Source organism: Oncorhynchus nerka, linkage group LG26 (genome assembly GCF_034236695.1).
Source record: "Oncorhynchus nerka isolate Pitt River linkage group LG26, Oner_Uvic_2.0, whole genome shotgun sequence".
Lineage (NCBI taxonomy): Eukaryota > Metazoa > Chordata > Actinopteri > Salmoniformes > Salmonidae > Oncorhynchus > Oncorhynchus nerka.
Genome location: NC_088421.1, coordinates 42,594,402 through 42,616,823, shown reverse-complemented (window position 1 = coordinate 42,616,823; position 22,422 = coordinate 42,594,402). Strand labels below are relative to the sequence as shown.

Here is a 22,422-nt window from a genome sequence, read left to right as displayed (position 1 = left end):
GTTAGCGACCTTACATCCGATTGTCCTCTTTTCTGCTGCTCTGATGTTGGCTGACTGGATGCCTTCATCTTTGAAATGAAGAGGAAAAAAAGAGGGGAAACATTATTTGATAGAATAGCATCACTTCTCAATGTTTGACGACATGGCAACCCAATGAGTTGAGACTTCAGTTCAGTTTTCAAAATCCCCTGGTTCAAAGTTGTGGCTACAAACAAACATTTTAATATTTCTCACATCAACTGGATAAACCTTCACGGGGCGGTTCTCCAAGTCCTGAAATCGCTATGAATTCTGGATATTGTGATTTGCTTACAACCAGAAAATGTAGCAAGCCCGTTTCTACAAGTGAGATACAGAAACACTCAATAGTTACATGTAGTGAGGAATTTCAACATTTTCATGACACAATATATTCATAACATATTAATGGACATACACTGAGATGACAAAACATTATGATCACCTGCTCTTTCCATGACATAGACTGAACAGGTGAATCCAAGTGAAAGTTGTGATCACTTATTGATGTCACTTGTTAAAGCCACTTCAAATCAATGTAGATGAAGGGGAGGAGACAGGTTAAAAAGGGATTTTTAAGCCTCGAGACAATTGAGACATGTATTGTGTATGTGTGCCATTGATGTTGAATGTGCAAGAAAAACATATTGAAGTGCCTTTGAACAGAGTATGGTAGTAAGTGCCAGGAGCACCGGTTTGTCTCAAGAACTGCAACCTAAAGGACATCCAGCATACTTGACACAACTGTGGGAAGCATTGAGTCAACATGGGCCAGCATCCCTGTGGAACACTTTTGACACCTTGTAGAGTCCATTCAAAAAAGACATTGAGGGTGTTCTAAGGGCAAAGGGGGGTGGGGGCAACTCAACATTAGGAAAGTGTTCTTAATATTTTGTGCACTCAAGTGTATACAGGTAAGTCTGTATTCTAGAGGTCGAAGATCAAAGTTCTGTTGATCTGAATGGACAGCTGTGAATCTAAGCTTTCCAATGAGCAATGATTAAAGGGTATACATGAGTAATAACATGAGTAATAACCTGTATGCTGACATTGTCATGGGGTGAAACCCCAATGGGAAAACTGAATGGGATGGAGGGATGAATAGAAATAGTGATAACACACAGAAAGCTACCATTGCTGCAATGATAGAACACATTTTACTCCAGGGACAGACCTTAAAACAAATCTACATGAGACATTTTCACCCCAATTGAGACAACCGATCACCCTGGCTCATTGACTATAAGGCCTACAGATTCATTCTGTTCATTTTTTATCATATATATATATATATATATATAATATATAAAATTGTACAGGCGTGTATATTTCAATAATTACGTTATTTTACTTTTAGAAGTGTGTATATTGTTAGATATTACTGCACTGTTCAAGCTAGGAACACAAGCATTTCCACACCGGCAATAACATCTGCTAAATATATGCATGTGACCAATACGATTTGATGATTAGAGTGTATGTTGCCTGAGTGCACACCAGTAGCTTCACGTTTCGTTTATGCTTTGAGTTTCTCTTTATTAAACATGTGGAACTCTATTCACGCTTGGTCTACTCATTACGACGAACGTGACAGTGTGAGTACAGGTGAATAGGTTTGTGTGTGGGTTTGTAATTGGTGGAGGGTGGTATGTGCATTAACATTAGTGAAGTAACACATTAAACATTGGTTTAGGTGTTATATGATTGGTTGAAGTCATTATGTTATTCATTTAAAAAGTTGTTACTCACCTGACTGATAACGTAACTTGTTACATTAAGTGGAAAAAGTCATACTATAACAATTCAACATTTTATCATATTAACCAACAAGATATTACATTTACTGGTTTTATTACATTATAAAATCTAAAAGTTAGTACATTAACCGTTGTTACAAGACAGCCTACATAGTTCTTTCCTTGACCTCATGAATATTATTCAATGCCTCATTGATTTGTTTTAGGATCCTTTTAATGAATGTAGATATAAATGTTCAAAATGAAAGTGATAAGTTCTTATTTAGAAGATAATTTATTGAATGTATTGATCAATTGAATAAATGAATATACACGTATTGTTGAAACATTATTCTACATGATGACATTTAATAATAGTATCATGAGTATATGAAAGAAGATACAATTATCAACCCCCCCCCCACAGGTTCACTATAACATTTCCTATGATAACATTTATCCATTTAGATCCCAATGTGTGATATTATAGACACAGGGGAGACCTGATCCTAGATCAGAGCTGCATATTATGCTGCACAGAGGTTACCATGGTGATCAGACTAAGGCAACTGTTTAAGAATGGGAGATGGATATGACTGTTCACTAGATGTTTTCTATTGATCCTTTATGTATGGGTCTGCAACCGGTGCTGGAAGGAAGGGAGAGGAAATACGGCATGTTTGTGTTTTCTGGTGTTTTTTTTCTTCTCATTGGCCCTAAATAAACACAAAGCTCTCCCCACCTAGACAGACATAAGGTTCCTTCTCATTTAACATTTACATTTAAGTCATTTAGCAGACGCTCTTATCCAGAGCGACTTACAGTGTGTCTTCACTGGTGTGAATAAAGGGTCCATAACTGACTGAAACTCTTCCCACACTGATCACAGATATAAGGCTTCTTTCTCTCCAGTGTGTGTTAGCTTGTGTTTAGTCAGGGAGAACGTTTGAGAAAAGCTCTTTCCACACTGATCACAGCTATAAGGTTTCTCTCCAGTGTGTGTTCGCTGGTGTCTAGTCAGGGTGGAAGCTCGAGCAAAGCCTTTTCCACATAGACAGACGTATGGTCTCTCTCCAGTGTGTGTTAGCTTATGTGTAGTCAGCTCTCCTGACTGATTGAATCTCTTCCCACATTGATCACAGCTATAAGGCCTCTGTCCAGTATGTGTTCGCTGGTGTGTAGTCAGCTCTCCTGACTGATTGAATCTCTTCCCACATTGATCACAGCTATAAGGCCTCTCTCCAGTGTGTGTTCGCTGGTGTGTAGTCAGGTGTCCTGACTGATTGAAGCTCTTCCTACACTGTTCACAGCTATAAGGTTTCTCTCCGGTGTGTAAACGCTTGTGTATGGTCAGGCCTCCTGAATTAGCAAAGCTTTTCCCACAATCAAGGCAGGGGTAAGGCCTCTCCCCTGTATGAATTTTCAGATGATATTTTAAGGCATTAGATGCAGTAAAACCCCTCCCACACTGAGAGCAGCAGTACAGTTTCTCTCCAGTGTGAATCTGCTGGTGAATTAAGGACCTCAGTCTAGTAAAATTCTTCCCAAAGTCAGAGTAACAGTGGTGAGGTTTCTTCACTGTACTTCTCTGCTGGTGTTTCTTGAGGTGATCTGATCTGGAGAGACTCTTCTCTGCCTCTTCAGCAACATGATGTTGTTGAGGCTCCCCAGATGATAAGTACCTTCCACTGAAAGAGTGATGGTTATGCGAGTCCCCTTTGAAACAAAAGACATTGAGTAACTAGGTTTTGGAAATATGGGTCCATAAACAAATAATATAGCAACATACACTCAGCGGACAGTTTATTCGGTCCACCCCCCCTTTCACAAAAATTGATCGCTCCTACATACAGTGGGTCACATGGCGGTGAGTCCATTGACCCATCCAGCCTGGTGTCAACGGTACAGGCTAGTCGAGGTGGTGATCTGGTGTGGGGAATGTTTTCCAGGCACACTTTAGGTCCCTTGATACCAATTGAGCATCGATTGAACACTACAACGTATCTGAACATTGTTGCTGAGCAAACCCAATCGAGTATATTTGGGATGAGTTGGCAGCATGAAAGTGTAGCCGTCCAATCTGCAGCAACTGCGTAATGCCATCGCGTTAGAATGGACCAACATCCCTGGGGAACATTTGACACCTTGTAGAACCAATGCACCAAAGAATTCCGGCTGTTCTGGAGGCAAAAGGAGGGTCCGACCCAGTACTAGATGTGTGACCTAATAAACTAGTAACTGAGTGTATATTTTTTATCAAATCAACAGAAGTTGCAGAAGCAGATTGTAATCTAATCCACACACCCCATTGTTCTTACTTGATGAAATCAAATCTCCCTCCTCGTGTCCTTTTATCACAGTTCCACTCTGCCCTGCTGTTTTCCTGCAGTCGACCAGCCGCACCGACACCCTCTTCAGACCCAACAGTAAAGCGCTACCGGAAGAGTTGCAACCCGGGGACTCTGGCAGGGTGGAGGGGGACGGACTAGCTCTGTCCTGGTGAACACAGGAAGTATTGTACATAGAATATCATTAGACCAAACGTTCGATTACTTTAGTCTAAATCTATGATTGACAGGAGGTATAAGGATGCACCATTCTCCTGAAGTGTGTCATCGTTCACTACTTTACACATGTACAGTTTATCAATCACGTAATTTTTCAAATGGAAGTGGTATATATTTTTGTAATATCCAGTCTGATGTTCAGAACCTTTGATTCAACGTTCAGTGGAGTTGAACACATCTTTCACCCTGAGTTAATGATGGTTAACACAGAATTTAAGTGTCACGTAATTGGTCAGTCACTCGATTAAGTTCTGGGTTCATACATATTGGGAGAGATTAGGAGATGCTAGAACGAGGAGCAGAACCGGAATGAGGAGCTCCCCAGTCTCTCTCAAGATACTGGCTGAATGTCCACTCCCCTTCCGAAATGTGACAGATGGTAACACCTGCTAAATCATGATTTGTTCAAATAACCAGTGATGAAAAACCTAAACACCAGAACTACTGCTGCTAGTTATCCCACTTGGAGCATGTTGAGAAAATGTCAGTCTCATAGTTTCAGTATCCTTATACAGTACATACATAGAAGAAACCATCATATTGGTATTGTAAAATGTAGCAGAAGCCTACAGTAAAAAGGTATTGTGTAACCTGGTGCAATTTCTGCCCCATGCAACATTGCTCAAGATCCACTTTGTGACTTGTTACTGTAACAGCATCCTCATCTAAAAATCAACAGCTTACAGTGCATCAACAACACTCAGATAATGAATGGAATAAACTAATTTATTTTAGTACTTAAAAAACAAAAGTTAACTACACACTATATAATTCTGGTTTCGTAGTTCAGTTTTTAGCAGTTTAAAAACAAATGACAGGAAAATATTTTTAAGCTTGAAACATATTTTTGTGCTTAGAGTTGTGAAAATTGTACCAAAGAGAAACACAATTAGATTGATGGAGTCATGGCTAGTGGGTGTATCCACAATATTTTATACCAGTCATTTCATTTCCAATCAGTGAAGGGAAGTGAATAAGTGCACACTTTGGAAGGACAGAAAGACAATTAGGGATTCGTCAACATATTATCTAGGCAGAAGTGGAGCTAGCGTGAGTGCCATGGGTTTGATGTTAGCCTACCATTATTTAACCCTATAAAACATTTAACACTATACAATATGGTACATTTATATGATTAAATTAAATCCTGAAATTGGTCTATTAAATAAATGATTCATTTTTTAAGTAAATAGTTTAAATGAAGTTAAAACACTGCCGGGACTTGAGGTAGGCCTATACAATAAGAATCCAACAATGATGCATGTTGTCTACATTTTAAAAAGTCTAATACATCTGTAGGCAGGAATTAAGAAACATTGGGAAACGGAAAACATTCCAAAGAACAGAATAGCATATTCTGAGTTTAAACGTAGATTCAGCGATATTATGTAGGCTATATGCACAAAGTAAACAGCTACATTACCGAAATCACCAAAAACGTTGAAGTGCGAGGCTAAACTAGCTAGCTTGCTTTCAGCTGACTGGTGTTAACAAGCGAGCTACAGAGGCTAGCTGCTGGACTTTGGACAAGCAAGCTAATGTTATATAGCAGCTGTACAGTTTCCAAGTTGCTGACCCGTTCAGATAGAACTCTGAGATTTGCCTGAAAAGAAATGAGCAATATCAGAAAAGCTACAAAAAAGGTCGCACATCGTTGGTTGTTAGTGGACATAAATGTGCACGTAACATGTAATAAAACCGGTTGCAGATACAAAGTTAAATGTTTAAGTCCAATGGTCACTTTATGGAATCTATGGTGCTGTTTTAATCCTATGAAAGAATTTCAGCTAAATAGGCACAGGAAATACTGAAAACCCACGACTATAATATAATGGAATATAACAACATATAAAATAATATTTGTCCCAATGAAATGTTTTACCAGTGCATAGCGAGATGCGCATCTCAGTTACTTCTCAGGAAGATTAATAATTTCAAAATGGGTTATTAACTAGCTGGCCTGGCGCATCCTTGACTATGCATGGAAATTAGGCTCGCGAGCAAGCATTCTAGCCAGGTAGCCTAGGACAACAACTACTACAAGCGTGACAGAGTTATAGACCGTTCAGGGAACATGAAAGAGGAGGATGGCATTAGCGTTTCTCTACAAATTGGGTGCGTGAACATGTTTTTTTCTATTTGCACTCACACACAGATATCAGTACCATGGATAGACATATTTAGCTTAGGTTGATCGGACTAAATCTCTGTTGGTATCTTTTAGTTGTCAATTTAGTAGACTAAGTATTGGTGATTAGATGATGTTGAAATGGTGCTTAAATAGTGGAGGCAGCCCCTGTTTTCTTTGCGACTTGAGGTAACTCTAAATCAATATTTGTTTAGAAGTCCGATTTTTACATTTGATTTGATTTAAATAGGCAAGTAAATTACAGCCAAAATATGTTGTGCTCTCCGTCTCTGCCTTCTTGTATCGGCTGTGTCAAGGCATATGAACTAACAGCATCAAACAACACAATCACAACACGTAGGTTGTAATGGCATAGGTTTCTGGATTGGCTTCCATGTAAAAACAACATTCTGGCTTATTTCTCCATGGTTCTGACTTTACCTGCTCGTTGCGCATTGCCTTGTATCAATCTGAGGGCTTTAGGCTAGTAGGCTACTTTGCTGAAGGACAAAATATCCCAAGTGTTTATTACCATCATTGCTTTTGTCCAGCTGTTCAACTGGAATGAATGTTATGGAAGTTCGAAGATAAACTAGGCCAATACATTTTATACTGTTAATACAAGTAAACCAAACGTACCAGATCCATCGTCGAAGCTATTCTTTCGTCAACGTTTCTTCAAATAAAAAAAAGGACAGTAAATGTGTACCGTACACTAGTTATTCTTTGTCATAGCATGCATATAAAGAACAGCTAGACCAGAGCAATCAAACGTAATTTTAAATATCACAACTCGATTTAAATTGTGACAAATAAATGTCTGATGTAGGCTAATCTTACTTCAGGAAGATCCTGGATAATATTTTACATTATCTATTAAGAGTCAATAAAACGTTCAACACCCTATCCACCAATAATCATGTTGTCTGTTCGTCTTAACTCTACCCGAGAGTCTGTTGGAACAACGTCCCCTTCGAAAGTCCAGATAGTTAATTGTCTGAGGCCCAGTAAGTGTAGCCTTGTAAATACCAGACGGATTACCGCTGCGCTATCCGTGCAACGAACCAGTAAAACCCGATGTATGTTCAATTCGAAGTCTGCAGTGGCCATGCAGCATTTACAGCAATGCAACCTGCGCAGCAGTCAGTGCATTCATACTTCTTCCGCTTCACGCAGCAGACTCAAAGCTGTGGTGAAGGAAGTGGTCTTCTTCTTCTTTGGTATTATGGCGGTCCGCATACAATTGTTATAGATGCATGCAGCTACGTACTGTATTGGCTGTGTATCAGCCTACTACTCTGTCGTCTGAATTCATTACGCGTTGGGAAAAACCAACTAACTAACTAGTGCTGCACAGGGGTGGAAAAAATACCTAATCGTCATACTTGAGTAAAAGTAAATATATCTTAATAGAAAATGAGTAAAAGTAAATATATCTTAATAGAAAATGACTAAAGTAAAAGTTGGAAGTCACCCAGTAAAATACTATTTGAGTAAAAGTCTTTAGTTTTAAATATACTTAAGTATCAAAAGTGTAATTTCTCAAATTTAATTAAGTATCAAAAGTAAAAGTATGAATAATTTCAAATGTCATACGAAGTAAACCAGACAGCTCAATTGTTTATTTTACAGATGGCCAGTGGCACACTACAACACAATTTACAAAGAAATAAGTGTTTCGTGAGTCTACCTGACCAGGTAGCCTAGTGGTTAGAGCGTTGGACTTGAAACCGAAAGGTTGCAAAATCCAATCGATGAGCTGACAAGGTAAAAATCTGTCGTTCTGTCCCTGAACAAGGCAGTTAACCCACTGTTCCTAGGCCGTCATTGAAAATAAGAATGAGTTCTTAACTGACTTGCCTAGTTAAACAAAGGTAAATAAAAAAATCAGAGGCACTAGGGATGACCTCTTGATTAGTGCATGAGTTGAACCATTTTCCTGTCCTGCTTAGCATTCCAAATGTAATGAGTTTTTTGGGGTGTCAATGTATGGAGTAAAAAGTACATCATTTTCTATGCATGTGGGTCCTTACTCAACATTGACAGGAGGCTCCAAACAAAAGACTGACTAAAATGACAAAACTCATAAATGGAATGAAATCAACCAAAACTCGTTTCTCTCAAGTGCAGCATAGGTTGTGCGGTCTGCAAACAACGTGTCGACTCCGACAATAATACTGGAATAATTATATTGAATGCATTAACAGAAATTACTGTAACCAAAGTAACAAACATTGCAGATTAGAAATTACAGGAATTAATGTTAGAATGTACTACTGGTGATATGTAATGGGGAAGTGATATCAAATGCAAACAATTCACACAATGAAGTTATGAAACAATGAATGTGCACAAATTGGCAGGAGAGAGAGCGTTTTGGAGAGAGAAGAACATTGTGCATCTGGGCGCTCTATGGTCAATCTGACATCTGCATCGGCCATGCAGCATTTATGGTGATACGACCTCAGTAGAAGTCAGGGAATTCATTCTTCTTGCGCTTCGCAAAGCAGTGCAGAGGTATTTGTTTTTTCTACAGGATGTGTACCCCCCATTACAGCCTTATTCTGAAATGGAATAGTCTTGGTGGTTCCAAACATCTTCCATTTCAGAATGATGGAGGCCACTGTGTCCTTGGGGACCTTCAATGCTGCAGAAATGTTTTGGTTCCTTCCTCAGATCTGTGCCTCGACACAATCCTACCGTGGCGCTCTACAGACAATTCCTTCAACCTCATGGCTTGGTTTTTGCTCTGACATGAACGGCCAACTGTGGGACCTTATATAGACCGTTGTGTGCCCTTCCTAATCATGTCCAATCAACTGAATTTACCACAGGTAGACTCCAATCAAGTTGTAGAAACATCTCAATGGAAACAGAATGCACCTGAGCTCAATTTTGAGTCTCATAGAAACAGGTCTGAATACTTATGTAAATAAGGTATGCATCTTTAAAAAATAAAAATAAAATAAAATACATTTGCTAAAATTCCTAAACTTTTCACATTGTCATTATTGGGTATTGTGTGTAGATTTAGGGGGGGGAGTATTTAATACATTTTAGAATAAGGCTGTAATGTAACAAAATGTGGAAGTCAAGGGGTATGAATACTTTACGAATGTATGTATTGTAACAGGCTCACAATGTGGTTACTTAAGTCCGATTTGGATATATTTGGCTGTTTTCGCAGGTAACATTTAAAAGTTGAGAAGTGACTTCTAAATGCTAACTCCAGTTAGTATAAGCTGGTTAGCATAGCTAGCATACAGACATCGGTGGTGGTAGTCAATTATTTTTTAACTAATGCAGTTGATTGGGGAAAGTAACATTTATTGTTAGGGTTGACATCCATACAAGCATTATACTCTGATTTGTACCTCAATATATTGTGACATACACATATAAAGAATAGTCTAAACGTAGGATAATTTTTCTGGGGGGCAATGAAGAGATTCAGGATTATTCCCCAATGGCCTTTTCTTTCCATGGCAATTCCATTGTTTTGCTCGAGTTCAATTGACTTCTTTACCGCATCTATGTTCCAAACAGGTTACCATGGTGATCAGACTAAGTCAACCGTTTAAGCATGAGATATGGATATGACTGTTCACTAGATGTTTTCTATTGATCCATTATTTAGGGATCTGGAACCGGTGTCAGATAGGAGGGAGTTGAAAGACACGTTTGTGCTTTCTGGTGTTTTTTCATTGGCCCTAAATGAACAAATATCTTTCCACATACACAGATATAAGGGTTCTCTACAGTGTGTGTTCGCTGGTGTCTAGTCAGGTTCCCTGACTGACTAAAACTCTTCCCACACTGATCACAGCTATAAAGCCTCTGTCCAGTGTGTATTCGCTGGTGTCTAATCAGGTTCCCTGACTGACTAAAACTCTTCCCACACTGATCACAACTATAAGGCCGCTTTCCAGTGTGTGTTCGCTGGTGTGTAATCAGATCTCTTGACTGACTAAAACTCTTACCACACTGATCACAGCTGTGAGGTGTCTCTCCAGTGTGTGTTCGCTGGTGTGTAGACAGGTTGGAAGCTCGAGCAAAGCTCTTCCCACACTGATCACAGCTATAAGGCTTCTCTCCAGTGTGTGTTCGCTGGTGTCTAGTCAGGGACGAAGCGAGAGCAAAGCTCTTTCCACATTGATCACATTTATAAGGCTTCTCTCCAGTGTGTGTTCGCTGGTGTGTAGTCAGGTCTCCTGACTGAGTGAAGCTCTTCCCACACTGATAACAAACATAAGGTTTCTCTCCAGTGTGTATGCGCCGGTGTATGGTTAGATTTTCTGAAAGAGAAAAGCACTTTCCACACTGATCACAGCTATAAGGCTTCTCTCCAGTGTGTACACGCTTGTGTATGGTTAGGGTTCCTGCATTAGCAAAGCATTTCCCACAATCAAGGCAGGGATAAGGCTTCTCCCCTGTATGTATTCTCAGATGAGATTTTAAGGTGTTAGAAGCAGCGAAACTCTTCCCACACTGTGAACATCTGTACGGATTCTCTCCTGTATGGATTCTATGGTGTAACTTAAGACCTCCTGGACAGGTGAAACTCTTCCCACACTGAGAGCAGCAGTATGGTTTCTCTCCGGTGTGAATCCGCTGGTGAATAATGAAGCCACTCCTTCTAGTGAAACTCTTCCCACAGTCAGAGCAGCAGTGGTGAGGTTTCTTCCCTAAACCTCTCTGCTGGGGTTTCCTGAGTTGTTCTGATCTGTAGAGACTCTTTTTTGCCTCGTCAGCAACATGATGTTGAGGCTCCCCAGATGATAAGCCCCTCCCACTGAGAGAATGACGGTTAGGGGGGTCCCCTGTGAAGCAAAGACATTGAATAACTAGGTTTTGCAATGCATAAACAAATACTACCCTCAGTATAAACATAACTGCCAAAATAAAAGGAAACACTTGAGGAAATGAGGGTTCTGGCGGCTCTTATGGTGTTGGATACATTTTCCTGGCATGCTTTAGATCCACTCAACCACTTAGAGGGCAAAGTAAACGCCAATAAATGTAGAGCCATTGAGTGTTCACCTTCAACCTATGGTTGATGACAATACCCCCATCCACAGGGCATGAGTGTTCACTGAATGAGTGAACATAAAAAATGAGCATAAAAAAACATAGTTATTACTTTAACTACTGTTCCCTGAAGGAGGGAAACAAGGTACAGCTATAGGGATTTCACGTACTAGCGCCCTCTACTGAGGAACATTAGAATCACGCTTGACAAGGCCAATGAACACCGTGCCGCACCAGAAGTCCCACCTTCTCATGTGATAAAACCAAGGTACGGAGTCATTCCTTCAATTCAGTACCGCTCTTAATCTGAACATGGCGGTGTGAGGACAAACAACTGTTGTCCTTTGTTTGCCTCTTTCATTGAACATTAGTTCTAGTCATAACTGTAGGTTCCCCTTTAGTCAGGAAACTCAGGGGATGTGAAATCACGACCCAACCCAACACCAAATGAAATGGCCCACGGCAGACCACCTAGGGTTCCAACCCAACACCAAATGAAATGGCCCACGGCCACCTAGGCCACACTAGGGTTCCAACCCAACACCAAATGAAATGGCCCACGGCAGACCACCTAGGGTTCCAACCCAACACCAAATGAAATGGCCCACGGCAGACCACCTAGGGTTCCAACCCAACACCAAATGAAATGGCCCACGGCAGACCACCTAGGGTTCCAACCCAACAACAAACCTGTGGCATCTGGGTATATTGCAAAACTGTGCACTGCCTTTCAACAACCCTCTCCCGTCCCAGCCATAAGAACACTGTGGGCTACGCTGGGGCAATGACATCCAAGCGATAAAACCTCACAAAAGTGTGTGGTGATGCACAACTGGCCGCAGTACAAATATCCATCGCCCATGAGATGGAGGTGAACCAAACACCTCCATGCTCTTTTGCACACCAATATCTCTACCTGTACATGACCATCTGATCATTTATCACTCCAGTGTTAATCTGCAAAATTGTAATTATTCGCCTACCTCATGCCTTTTGCACACAATGTATATAGACTCCCCTTTTTTTTCTTCCTATTGTGTTATTGACTTGTTAATTGTTTATTCCATGTGTAACTCTGTGTTGTCTGCTCACACTGCTATGCTTTATCTTGGCCAGGTCGCAGTTGCAAATGAGAACTTGTTCTCAACTAGCCTACCTGGTTAAATAAAGGTGAAATAAATAAAAAATAAAAATAAAAACATGGGTGGCAGGGTAGCCTAGTGGTTAGAGCATTGGACTAGTAACCAAAAGGTTGCAAGTTCAAATCCCCGAGCTGACAAGGTACAAATATGTTGTTCTGCCCCTGAACAGGCAGTTAACACACTGTTCCTAAGCCTTCATTGAAAATAAGAATTTGTTCTTAACTGACTTGCCTAGTTAAATAAAGGTAAAATAAAAAATGGCCGATTGGTTCTGAACTTGTAGACCTTAAAATGCCTGTTAAAGGGATGCAGGTCTAAAATGGGACAAAGTCCAGCCCCTCTTGGGAACTGGCTGTACCAGCTGTCCTGAGAGAAATTGCTTGAGATGGCACTTTAAAGGCCTGAAAATGGGCACTTAGGTACCCATCCAGATTGGGGTGGTACCCACTTGAGGGGTACCGCTTTCACAATGAAAATCTAGGGATGATTCTCTCTCATCGTGATAGGTGCTCCCGGGAGCTGCTGCTTTCCCCACTTCGCAGAGGGACCAGCTTTCACTTTACCTTAAGGAGTAAATGTGCCAAGCAGACTGAGGCTGTTCTTGAGGGAACAGGAGCAGACTTGGGTGTAGATACGGAAGTCAGGGCAGCCAGCTTACTGCCGGGCCTTTGTCTGCAAATCCTCTCGAAGACAGTCCTGCCTTGGCGGAAAAATACTTCAGAGCCGTGAAGAACCGTGTCCTGCATAGATGTCAAGGCCGAGCCGAACAACCCCGTAGGAGAAAGTGCCTTTGCCTGTCCAGCTGGTCTCTCTCCGGCACCTAAGACAAAGTCAACCAGCCCGAATGCTGAGACAGTGCAACGGAACATGCGCAACACGAAATCGGCCATAGTAATACTGTCATCTAGGAGCTCTGTGTGGGGATCCTCGCAGCCAGGGCTGCCAATAGCTCAGTTTGGTAAATCTGCAGCATTGTGACCATGTTCAGGGACTGGGGGATGTGTTGGAATTAGCCATCCCTTTGGTAGCCAATGAGGCTAGGTAGACAGCTAGCTTCCCATCCAATGGAGGCATTGTGACAAGCCCCGCCCCCTCCATACCCATGAAGTGTGAATACCCATGCAGCATAAGCTTGGCTGAATGCAGCTGAGTCTGAGGTGTATCCTACGAAGCAGGGTTGAGGTTCTGGTGACGCTACGCAATGCACTTCCACACTCTCCGTACTGCTGTACTGTTTGTTGCTTCTTGGCTACCTGACAAACATTTTCGCTTTTGGTTCTTAACCATTTAAATCAAAGTCTGTGTTTAACAAGTTTACCAAGGTCTTATTTTTGTCCGCACACAACTTTTACCTGGACATAGATCTGCAGGACCTTGCCCCCCCCCGAAGAAAGTGAAGTAGCGTTATGCCTTCTTATTGCAGTCGCTGTACTCTTAATATAAAGGATAACTATTGCCTTATGGTGAGTGTAGCCGAGTTGCTCGGCTTCAGACGCAATCGTGCAAGTGTGGGAATTAATGATACAGCGTCTGTGCCCCCAGTAAATACAGGTAGTAGTGTTAAACCCCCTTCACAGTCCCCGCAGCCTAACAATGTTCTCATGGCTTCTGGAAAAAAAAAATATTTTGGCATGCTCAACCGGTGTCGCTCATTCAGCCGATAGAGACTTAACTGGATTTCTCCACTAAGCAACGAGTGGGAGTTAGAGCCTTCTCAGGTCTCTCCTCCACTCGTTACAGGGTCTGAGCCGCCGAAGCATCCCATCATTAGCTCTGACAAATTGAAAACCCTAGTCATTGATGACTCCATTACCCGCAATATCAGACTTAAAAATAATTATCCAGCGATCATACATTGTTCACCAGGGGGCAGGGCTACCAACGTAAAGGCTCATCTGAATATGGTGCTGGCTGAGGCTAAAACTGGCAAGTGTAGATGGTAAAGGCATCAACGACGTTGGGATGAAACAGTCTGGTTACCAAGTGTAACATAACTTCAGCGTGTTATTTCGCTAAAAAGATGTGTTGGCATCAAGTAATTGTCTCTGGCCCCCTCGCAGAACCGGCCAGACACCACGTCGCCAACCAAACAGGAGCCCTGCACGATGCCAAAAGAGATATCAGCTGGCTCTATATCACTACGCTGGGAGGATAGCGCCATCTGATCTCACCACGAGCCCAGGTCCACCCCTGCATCCCCCAACTCAGACTACGCCAAGGTACAGGCGCCCAGGGGAGGAAAATCGTTACCACAAAGCCTTCTATGGAAGGCGACACGTTTCTCTAAAGTGCTTAAACGCAGCCGGCAACAGTGGTCCAATGAGCCAGATCAATCCAGGGCAGCCCGAGCAGCCATCCAGCAGAGACATACAAGACTAAACTCGTGAGTATTATTCAAAGACATGGTGAAACCGCATGATTGTGGGCAAGGTCGTGAACTCAAACCCGGCTTAACAACCTTCATAGACTCGTTCGTATTAGCAATCTTCCTTTACAACCAGTTAGACATGCTAAAAAGCCACAAGAATAACTAGCAAACATTTTGGTAGGAAATTTCACAAAACTAGTTACCAAACTTTGACACACAACTTCCAGAAGGGTAAGCATAGTTAGTGGGACAGTTAAGTTTGAATAAATCCTGAAATTGCATTCCAATCTTTGTTTAGAAGAAATGTGTGAAATCGTTCTGCTCAGCTCGAGATGAAGACAGGAAGAAATTGAAGGAATGACTCCGTGCCTTGGTAGGCGGGGGCTCCACTGAAGCACAGGGTATATTGGCCTTGTCAGGCGTGACTAATGTTCTGCAGTAGAGTGCACTAGCGCTCAAACAGCCCACAGGGTATATTGTGCACTAGCGCTCAAACAGCCCACAGGGTATATTGGCCTTGTCAGGCGTGACTAATGTTCTGCAGTAGAGTGCACTAGCGCTCAAACAGCCCAAACAGGGTATATTGGCCTTGTCAGGCGTGACTAATGTTCTGCAGTAGCACTAGCGCTCAAACAGCACTAGCGCTACATGCTGCCACAGGGTATATTATATTGGCCTTGTCAGGCGTGACTAATGTTCTGCAGTAGAGTGCACTAGCGCTCAAACAGCCCACAGGGTATATTGGCCTTGTCAGGCGTGACTAATGTTCTGCAGTAGAGTGCACTAGTGCTCAAACTGCCCACAGGGTATATTGGCCTTGTCAGGCGTGACTAATGTTCTGCAGTAGAGTGCACTAGCGCTCAAACTGCCCACAGGGTATATTGGCCTTGTCAGGCGTGACTAATGTTCTGCAGTAGAGTGCACTAGTGCTCAAACTGCCCACAGGGTATATTGGCCTTGTCAGGCGTGACTAATGTTCTGCATTAGAGTGCACTAGTGCTCAAACTGCCCACAGGGTATATTGGCCTTGTCAGGCGTGACTAATGTTCTGCAGTAGAGTGCACTAGCGCTCAAACTGTCCACAGCTGTATTGGGCCAAGTTTCCTCACTGAAAGGGAACAATGCAAATCATACGCCCTGGCCGTTTGTTACCAGATCTCAACCAAATGGAACACTTATGAGATTTCGGAGCGGGAACCTCAGACAGCGTTTTCCACCACCATCTAAAAAAAAACACCAAATCATTGAATTTCTGGTGGAAGAATGGTGTCGCATCCCTCCGATAGAGTTCCAGATACTTGTGGAAACTATGCCAAGCCACATTTAAGCTGTTCTGGTCTATTAAGGCACTATGTTGCTGTTTCTTTTTGTAGTTACCTGTATATGTATTGTTTATCAATCAATGAGCAGTTAGAGAAGCAGATTATAGTTTAATCAACACACATTGTTCTTACTTGATGAAATCAAATCTCCATCTTCTTCCTTCTCATCCTCCTCGTGTCCTTCTCTCACAGTTCCACTCTGCCCTGGTGTTTTCCTGCAGTCAACCAGCCTCACAAACACCCTCTTCAGACCCACCAGTAAGGCGTTACCAGGAGAGTTGTGACCAGGGCACCCCGGCAGGGTGGAGGGGGACGGACTAGCTCTGTCCTGGTGAAGACACAAAGTATTGTACATAGAATATCATTAGACCAAACATTTTATTACTTTAATCTCTCTACAACACTGTTCCAAAAATGCAATTGAGAAAAACTGTAATGGCACTTACTAATGAAGTTTGTAGTATTGACTGTCCCCATAAGACATTTTAGCACTATAGCCGAGTTGACCATAGTCAAATCTAATTGTATTGGTCATACGCGCCGAATACAACAGGTGTAGAAGTCAGAAGTTTATATAAACAAGTTTTAATGACTCTAACATAAGTGTTTCAACCACTCCACAAATGTCTTGTTAACAAACTACAGTTTTGGCCAGTCGGTCATTTACTTTGTGCATGAAAAGTCATTTTTCCAAAAATTACAGACAGATTATTTCACTTATATTCACTGTGTCACAATTCCAGTGGGTCAGAAGTTTACATACACTAAGTTGACTGTGCCTTTTAAACAGCATGGAAAAGTCCAGAAAATTGTCATGGCTTTAGAAGCTTCTGTAAGGCTAATTGACATAATTTGAGTCAAATGGCAGTGTACCTGTGGATGTATTTCAAGGCCTACCTTCAATCTCAGTGCCTCTTTGCTTGACATCATGGGAAAATCAAAAGTAAATCAGCCAAGACCCCAGAAAAAAACTGTAGACCTCCACAAGTCTGGTTCATCCTTGGGAGCAATTTCCAATTGAAGGTACCACGTTCATCGGTACAAACAATAGTATGCAAGTATAAAGACCATGGGACCACGCAGCCGTCATACCGATCAGGAAGGAGACACGTTCGGTGTCCAAGAGATGAACGTACTTTGGTGCAAAAAGTGCAAATCAATCCCAGAGCAACAGCAAAGGACCTTGTGAAGATGTTGGAGGAAACGGGTACAAAAGTATCTATATCCACAGTAAAACGAGTCCTATATCGATATAACCTGAAACGCCGCTCGGCAAGGAAGAAGCAACTGCTCCAAAACCACCATAAAAAAGCCAGACTACGGATTGCAACTGCACATAGGGACAAAGATCGTACTTTTTGGAGAAATGTCCTCTGGTCTGATGAAACAAAAATAGAACCGTTTGGCCATAATGACCATCATTATGTTTGGAGGAAAAAGGGGGAGGCTTGCAAGCCGAAGAACACCATCCCAAACGCGAAGCACGGGGGTGGTGGCATCATGTTGTGGGGGTACTTTGCTGCGGGAGGGACTGGTGCACATCATAAAATAGATGGCATCATGAGGGGAAAGTATGTGGATATATTGAAGCAACATTTCAAGACATCAGTCAGGAAGTTAAAGCTTGGTCGCAAATGGGTCTTCCAAATGGACAATGACCTCAAGCATACTTCCAAAGTTGTGGGAAAATGGCTTAAGGACAACAAAGTCAAGGTATTGGAGTGGCCAGCACAAATCCTTGGCCTCAATCCTATAGAAAAATTGTTGGCAGAACTGAAAAAGCGTGTGCGAGAAAGGAGGCCTACAAACCTGACTCAGTTACACCAGCTGTCAGGAGGAATGGACCAAAATTCACCCAACTTCTTGTGGGTTTCTGGCATGATGGTGTTGATGTGAGCCATGACCAGCCTTTCAAAGCACTTCATAGCTACAGACGTGAGTGCTACAAGTTGGTAGTCATTTAGGCAGGTTACCTTAGTGTTCTTGGGCACAGGAACTATGTTGGTCTGCTTAAAACATGTTGGTATTAAAGACTCGGACAGGGAGAGGTTGAAAATGTCAGTGAAGACACTTGCCAGTTGGTCAGAGCATGCTCGCAGTACACGTCCTGGTAATCTGTCTGGCCTTGCGGCCTTGTGAATGTTGACCTGTTTAAAGGTCTTCGGAGGGCATAGCGGGATTTCTTATAAGGTTCTGGGTTCCAGTCCCACTCCTTGAAAGCGGCAGCGCTAGCCTTTAGCTCAGTGCAGATGTTGCCTGTAATCCATGGCTTCTGGTTTGGGTATGTACGTAGTCACTGTGGGGACGACGTCGTTGATTTACTTATTGATGAAGACAATGACTGATGTGGTGTACTCCTCAATGCCATCGGGAGAATCCCAGAACATATTCCAGTCTGTGCTAGCAAAATAGTCCTGTAGCTTAGCATCTGCTTCATCTAACCACTTTTATCTAACCACTTTTTTATTGACTTCCTGCTTTCATTTTTGCTTGTAAGCAGGAATCAGGAGGATATAATTATGGTCAGATGTGTGGAGTAAAGGTGTGTGTGGAGTAAAGGTGGTCTAGATTTTTTTCTCCCCCTGGTTGCATATTTAACATGCTGATAGAAATTTGGTAAAACAGAAGATTCCCTGCATTAAAGTCCCCGGCCACTAGGAACACCGCCTCTGGATGAGCATTTTCCTGTATGCTTATGGCGGAATACAGCTCATTGAGTGTGGTCTTAGTGCCAGCATCAGCCTGTGGTGGTATGTAGACAGCTACCAAAAATACAGATGAAAACTCTAGGTAGATAGTGTGGTCTAGAGCATATCATGAGGTACTCTAACTCGGGCCAGCAAAACCTCAATACTTCCTTAGATGTCATGCACCAGCTGTTGTTTACAAATATACATAGTCCATCACCCCCTGTCTTACCAGACACCGCTGTCCTATCCTGCTGATACAGCGTATAACCAGCCAGCTGTATGTTGATAATGTCGTCATTCAGCCACAACTCCGTGAAGCATAAGATATTAGTTTTGGTAGTTTAATCTTCCTTGTAGGTCGTTAATTTTATTTTCCAATGACTGCACATTGGCTAGTAGAACGGAAGGCAGAGGGGGTTTATTCGATCGCCCACGAATTCTCAGAAGGCAACCCACTTTTTCTCTGTCCTCTTTTCACGCAAATGACGGGGATTTGGGCAAGTTCCCGGGAAAGCAGTATGTTCTTCATGTCGGGATCATCAGACCCATTAAAGAAAAGAAGAAGCTAATATTCACTGTTCTGATGTCCAGAAGTTATTTATTTTCAGTCAAAAGAGACGGTAGCAGCAACATTATATACAAAATACGCTTTCTTTTTTTCTTTAAATAGTTCAACTGTAATGGCACATACTACAGAAGTTTTTACTATTAACTGTCCCAGAAGACATTGTACCACTATAGCCTAGTTACAAATAAATGTATGTGTACTATAATAACTTTGGAAATAGTGGCATGTTTTTATCCATATTACTGTAGGGGAGAGTGTTGAGCCGGCCTTGTTTCTAGGAAACCATACACAAAATTAATAATTTGACCAAATATTTAGGAAGAGGTCATCATTTCATAGAGTCTGTGAAGAAAGAAAACACATTAAAAAAAAGTGGTACGCAAGTTGGGTCCAAAAAACTGAATTTGGCTTAGAGGTTTCATGGTGCTTGCATCTCAATTTTAAGATTGTTCTATACATCAGTTGGGATCTTAATAAGCGTTGAGTTCCTAAACCAGGCATGAAAATGCATCCTTGTAGCTGTGTGGGCTTATATAGTCCACATGTTTGCCTTGGGTAAGTTGAGCCAATGAAACTTTGAGCAAATGGAAGTGTTTTCTTCCCAGGTGTAATGCAAGGCATTAACGCTGGGATATGAGGTAACAACAGGGCTTAGTCTATGCTAAGTGTTTAAAAAGTACAATGTTTGTGGTAGGTGTTAAACCTGTGTTAAATAATTGTATTGTTCCTCAAGCAAGGAAGGGGCCGATGACATCAGTAAAGTGTGTACTTCACTGTATCTATAGTTGGGATATTGCTTTTCAACAATAACATTTATTTAAAAAAATATTTAAAAAAAATAAAATCACCGGAGTACTACTTTAAAGTGTGGGAGAGTGGGGTAAGTTTAGCAATTTTTACATTCAGCATCACTACTTCAAGGGAAATAGTATTCTTTCTATATTTTTCAGCCATTTTTACGGTATAGCCAATTTAGACTTTTATGGTTGTCATTAGTTACCACAGCCACAAATGACCTCTTCCTACATATTTGGTCACACAATTGTGTGCACAGTTTCCTAAAAACAAGGGGTGGCTCAACTTTAAAATTATATTTGACAATTTGTACTCCAGTAATTTATAAATAAAATAATGTACTTTTTACTCAATACATTTTCCCTGACACCAAAAAGTACTAGTTACATTTCGAATGCTTAGCAGGATAGTATATTTAAGACCAAATACTTTTACTCGGTGACTTTCACTTTTAGCCGAGTCATTTCTACAAAGATATCTTTACTCAAGTATGAGAATTTAGTACATTTTCCACCACTGTCTAGCTAACGTTAGCTGTTCAAATGGAACACATGGAAGTGGACGATCAAATTTGAAAACTAGGCCTAGATATTTCAAACACAGTAGGTCTATATTGCTAACAAAAGGCAACCAAACTTACCCGATACATTGTTGACGCTATTCTTTCTTCAACGTTTCTTCAAGAAATGTGTACGCTATAGTTACGTTGTTTGTCACAGCGTTCAGATAACCATTATGGCATTGTCGCAGGCAATTCCAGTCTCAAGTCTACAACTGAAACAGCTAGATCAGAGCAATCAAACGTCTATTTAAATATCAAAACTGGATTCAAATGTATGTAGGCTAATCTTACTTCAGTAAGATCCTGGATAAGATTTTACCTGAGCTATAAAAGTCAAGAAAACATTCAACAACATCCCATTCACCCAATAATCCTGTTCTCTGCTATTGTCTACCTGAAAGCCACTTGGAACAGATTTCTTCGAGAGTCCAGCCACAGAGAGAACAATGACATAGATATTTCACTGGAGGTATAAATGTGAAGCATCCGGTTGGCGTTTCCACTCACTACCAAATATGGTGGTGAGAGGAAGCCCAGTGGCTGGCAGTGAGAGAAGATGGAGCGAGATGGATTTTGGCCGACATTTTGCTCATTTGATCTCAGTGCAGTTTTTTGTTTCCAAAACTAAAATATGTTACGAACAGATAGGACTAACTTTGATAGACTTTACCGTTTGCGAAAGTTTTTTAAAAGTGCGTTTGTTTAGGAGTGCATCGACTTTAGTTATTGCACATGCGCACAAGAGTAGGCGTTTCCAAATCGAAATATGCAAATACATGCTAGAACCAGCCAATGTTAGCTCTGCTCATCTTTTGCTTGTTCCATTTGCTCACATTGGCAACAATAGGCTGTGGTCCGTCTTGGGTTAGTTATAAAAACCATTGGTCCAACGTGAAGTCCTTCTTCAATAGTATTTATGGAGGTCAGCAAACAAACGTTAGAGGTGCATGTTGCCACCTACTGTACAATCCATTATACTTGGTGATAGAAAAAATACCTGCCAATTGAATCCTCATGAAAAACAGAACACTCCCTGCAATTCTTCCGTGTTAAAATAATGTAATCCCAAGTACTTCTCTGCAGCTGCCACCACAACATATTTTATGTGGCTTAAATTCAATTTCTGCGGTACAGTTGATAGCAATGGTTATGAACACTAAGAAACCAACCTTACTGAAACACATTTTATTCCTAATCACTCTCGAGGATCCCTCGCCCTGTACCCATCCTCCTCTGCTACTCAAATCAAATCACATTTTATTGGTCATGTGTTCCAAACAGAAAAGGTGTAGACTTTACAGTGAAAGGCTTACTTACGAGCCCATTCCTAACAATGAAGGGTTAAAAAAAGTAAGATAAATATTTGCTAAATAAAAAAGGACACACTTTCACACTCTTCAAATATGCTGCTGCTACTCTGTTCATTATGTCCTGATGGCCTAGTCCCTTTTACCCCTACTACATGTACATACTACATTACCTCAATCACATGTTCCCC

The 22,422-nt window shown here is 41.5% G+C and overlaps 1 protein-coding gene and 1 pseudogene across 2 annotated transcripts; both read right to left on the bottom strand.

The window, feature by feature from the left end:
- Positions 1–1,852: 1,852 nt before the first annotated feature.
- On the bottom strand, positions 1,853–7,481 carry LOC115127630 (zinc finger protein 239-like; annotated as a pseudogene).
- A 568-nt stretch (positions 7,482–8,049) lies between these two features.
- Positions 8,050–21,399, bottom strand: LOC135564753 (zinc finger protein 501-like). 2 transcript variants are annotated; one of them, XM_065010756.1, is made up of 4 exons: positions 21,319–21,399; positions 21,003–21,145; positions 16,442–16,637; positions 8,050–11,269 (listed from the first exon to the last, which is right to left on the bottom strand). In XM_065010756.1, exons 2-4 carry the CDS (start codon positions 21,009–21,011, stop codon positions 10,083–10,085), a joined length of 1,392 nt encoding a protein of 463 aa, XP_064866828.1. In that variant the 5' UTR covers positions 21,012–21,145; positions 21,319–21,399; the 3' UTR covers positions 8,050–10,082. The 2 variants fall into 2 exon arrangements, with proteins under 2 accessions (XP_064866828.1, XP_064866829.1); XM_065010757.1 differs by having other exon boundaries at positions 21,003–21,136; positions 21,319–21,371.
- Between the last annotated feature and the right edge of the window lie 1,023 nt (positions 21,400–22,422).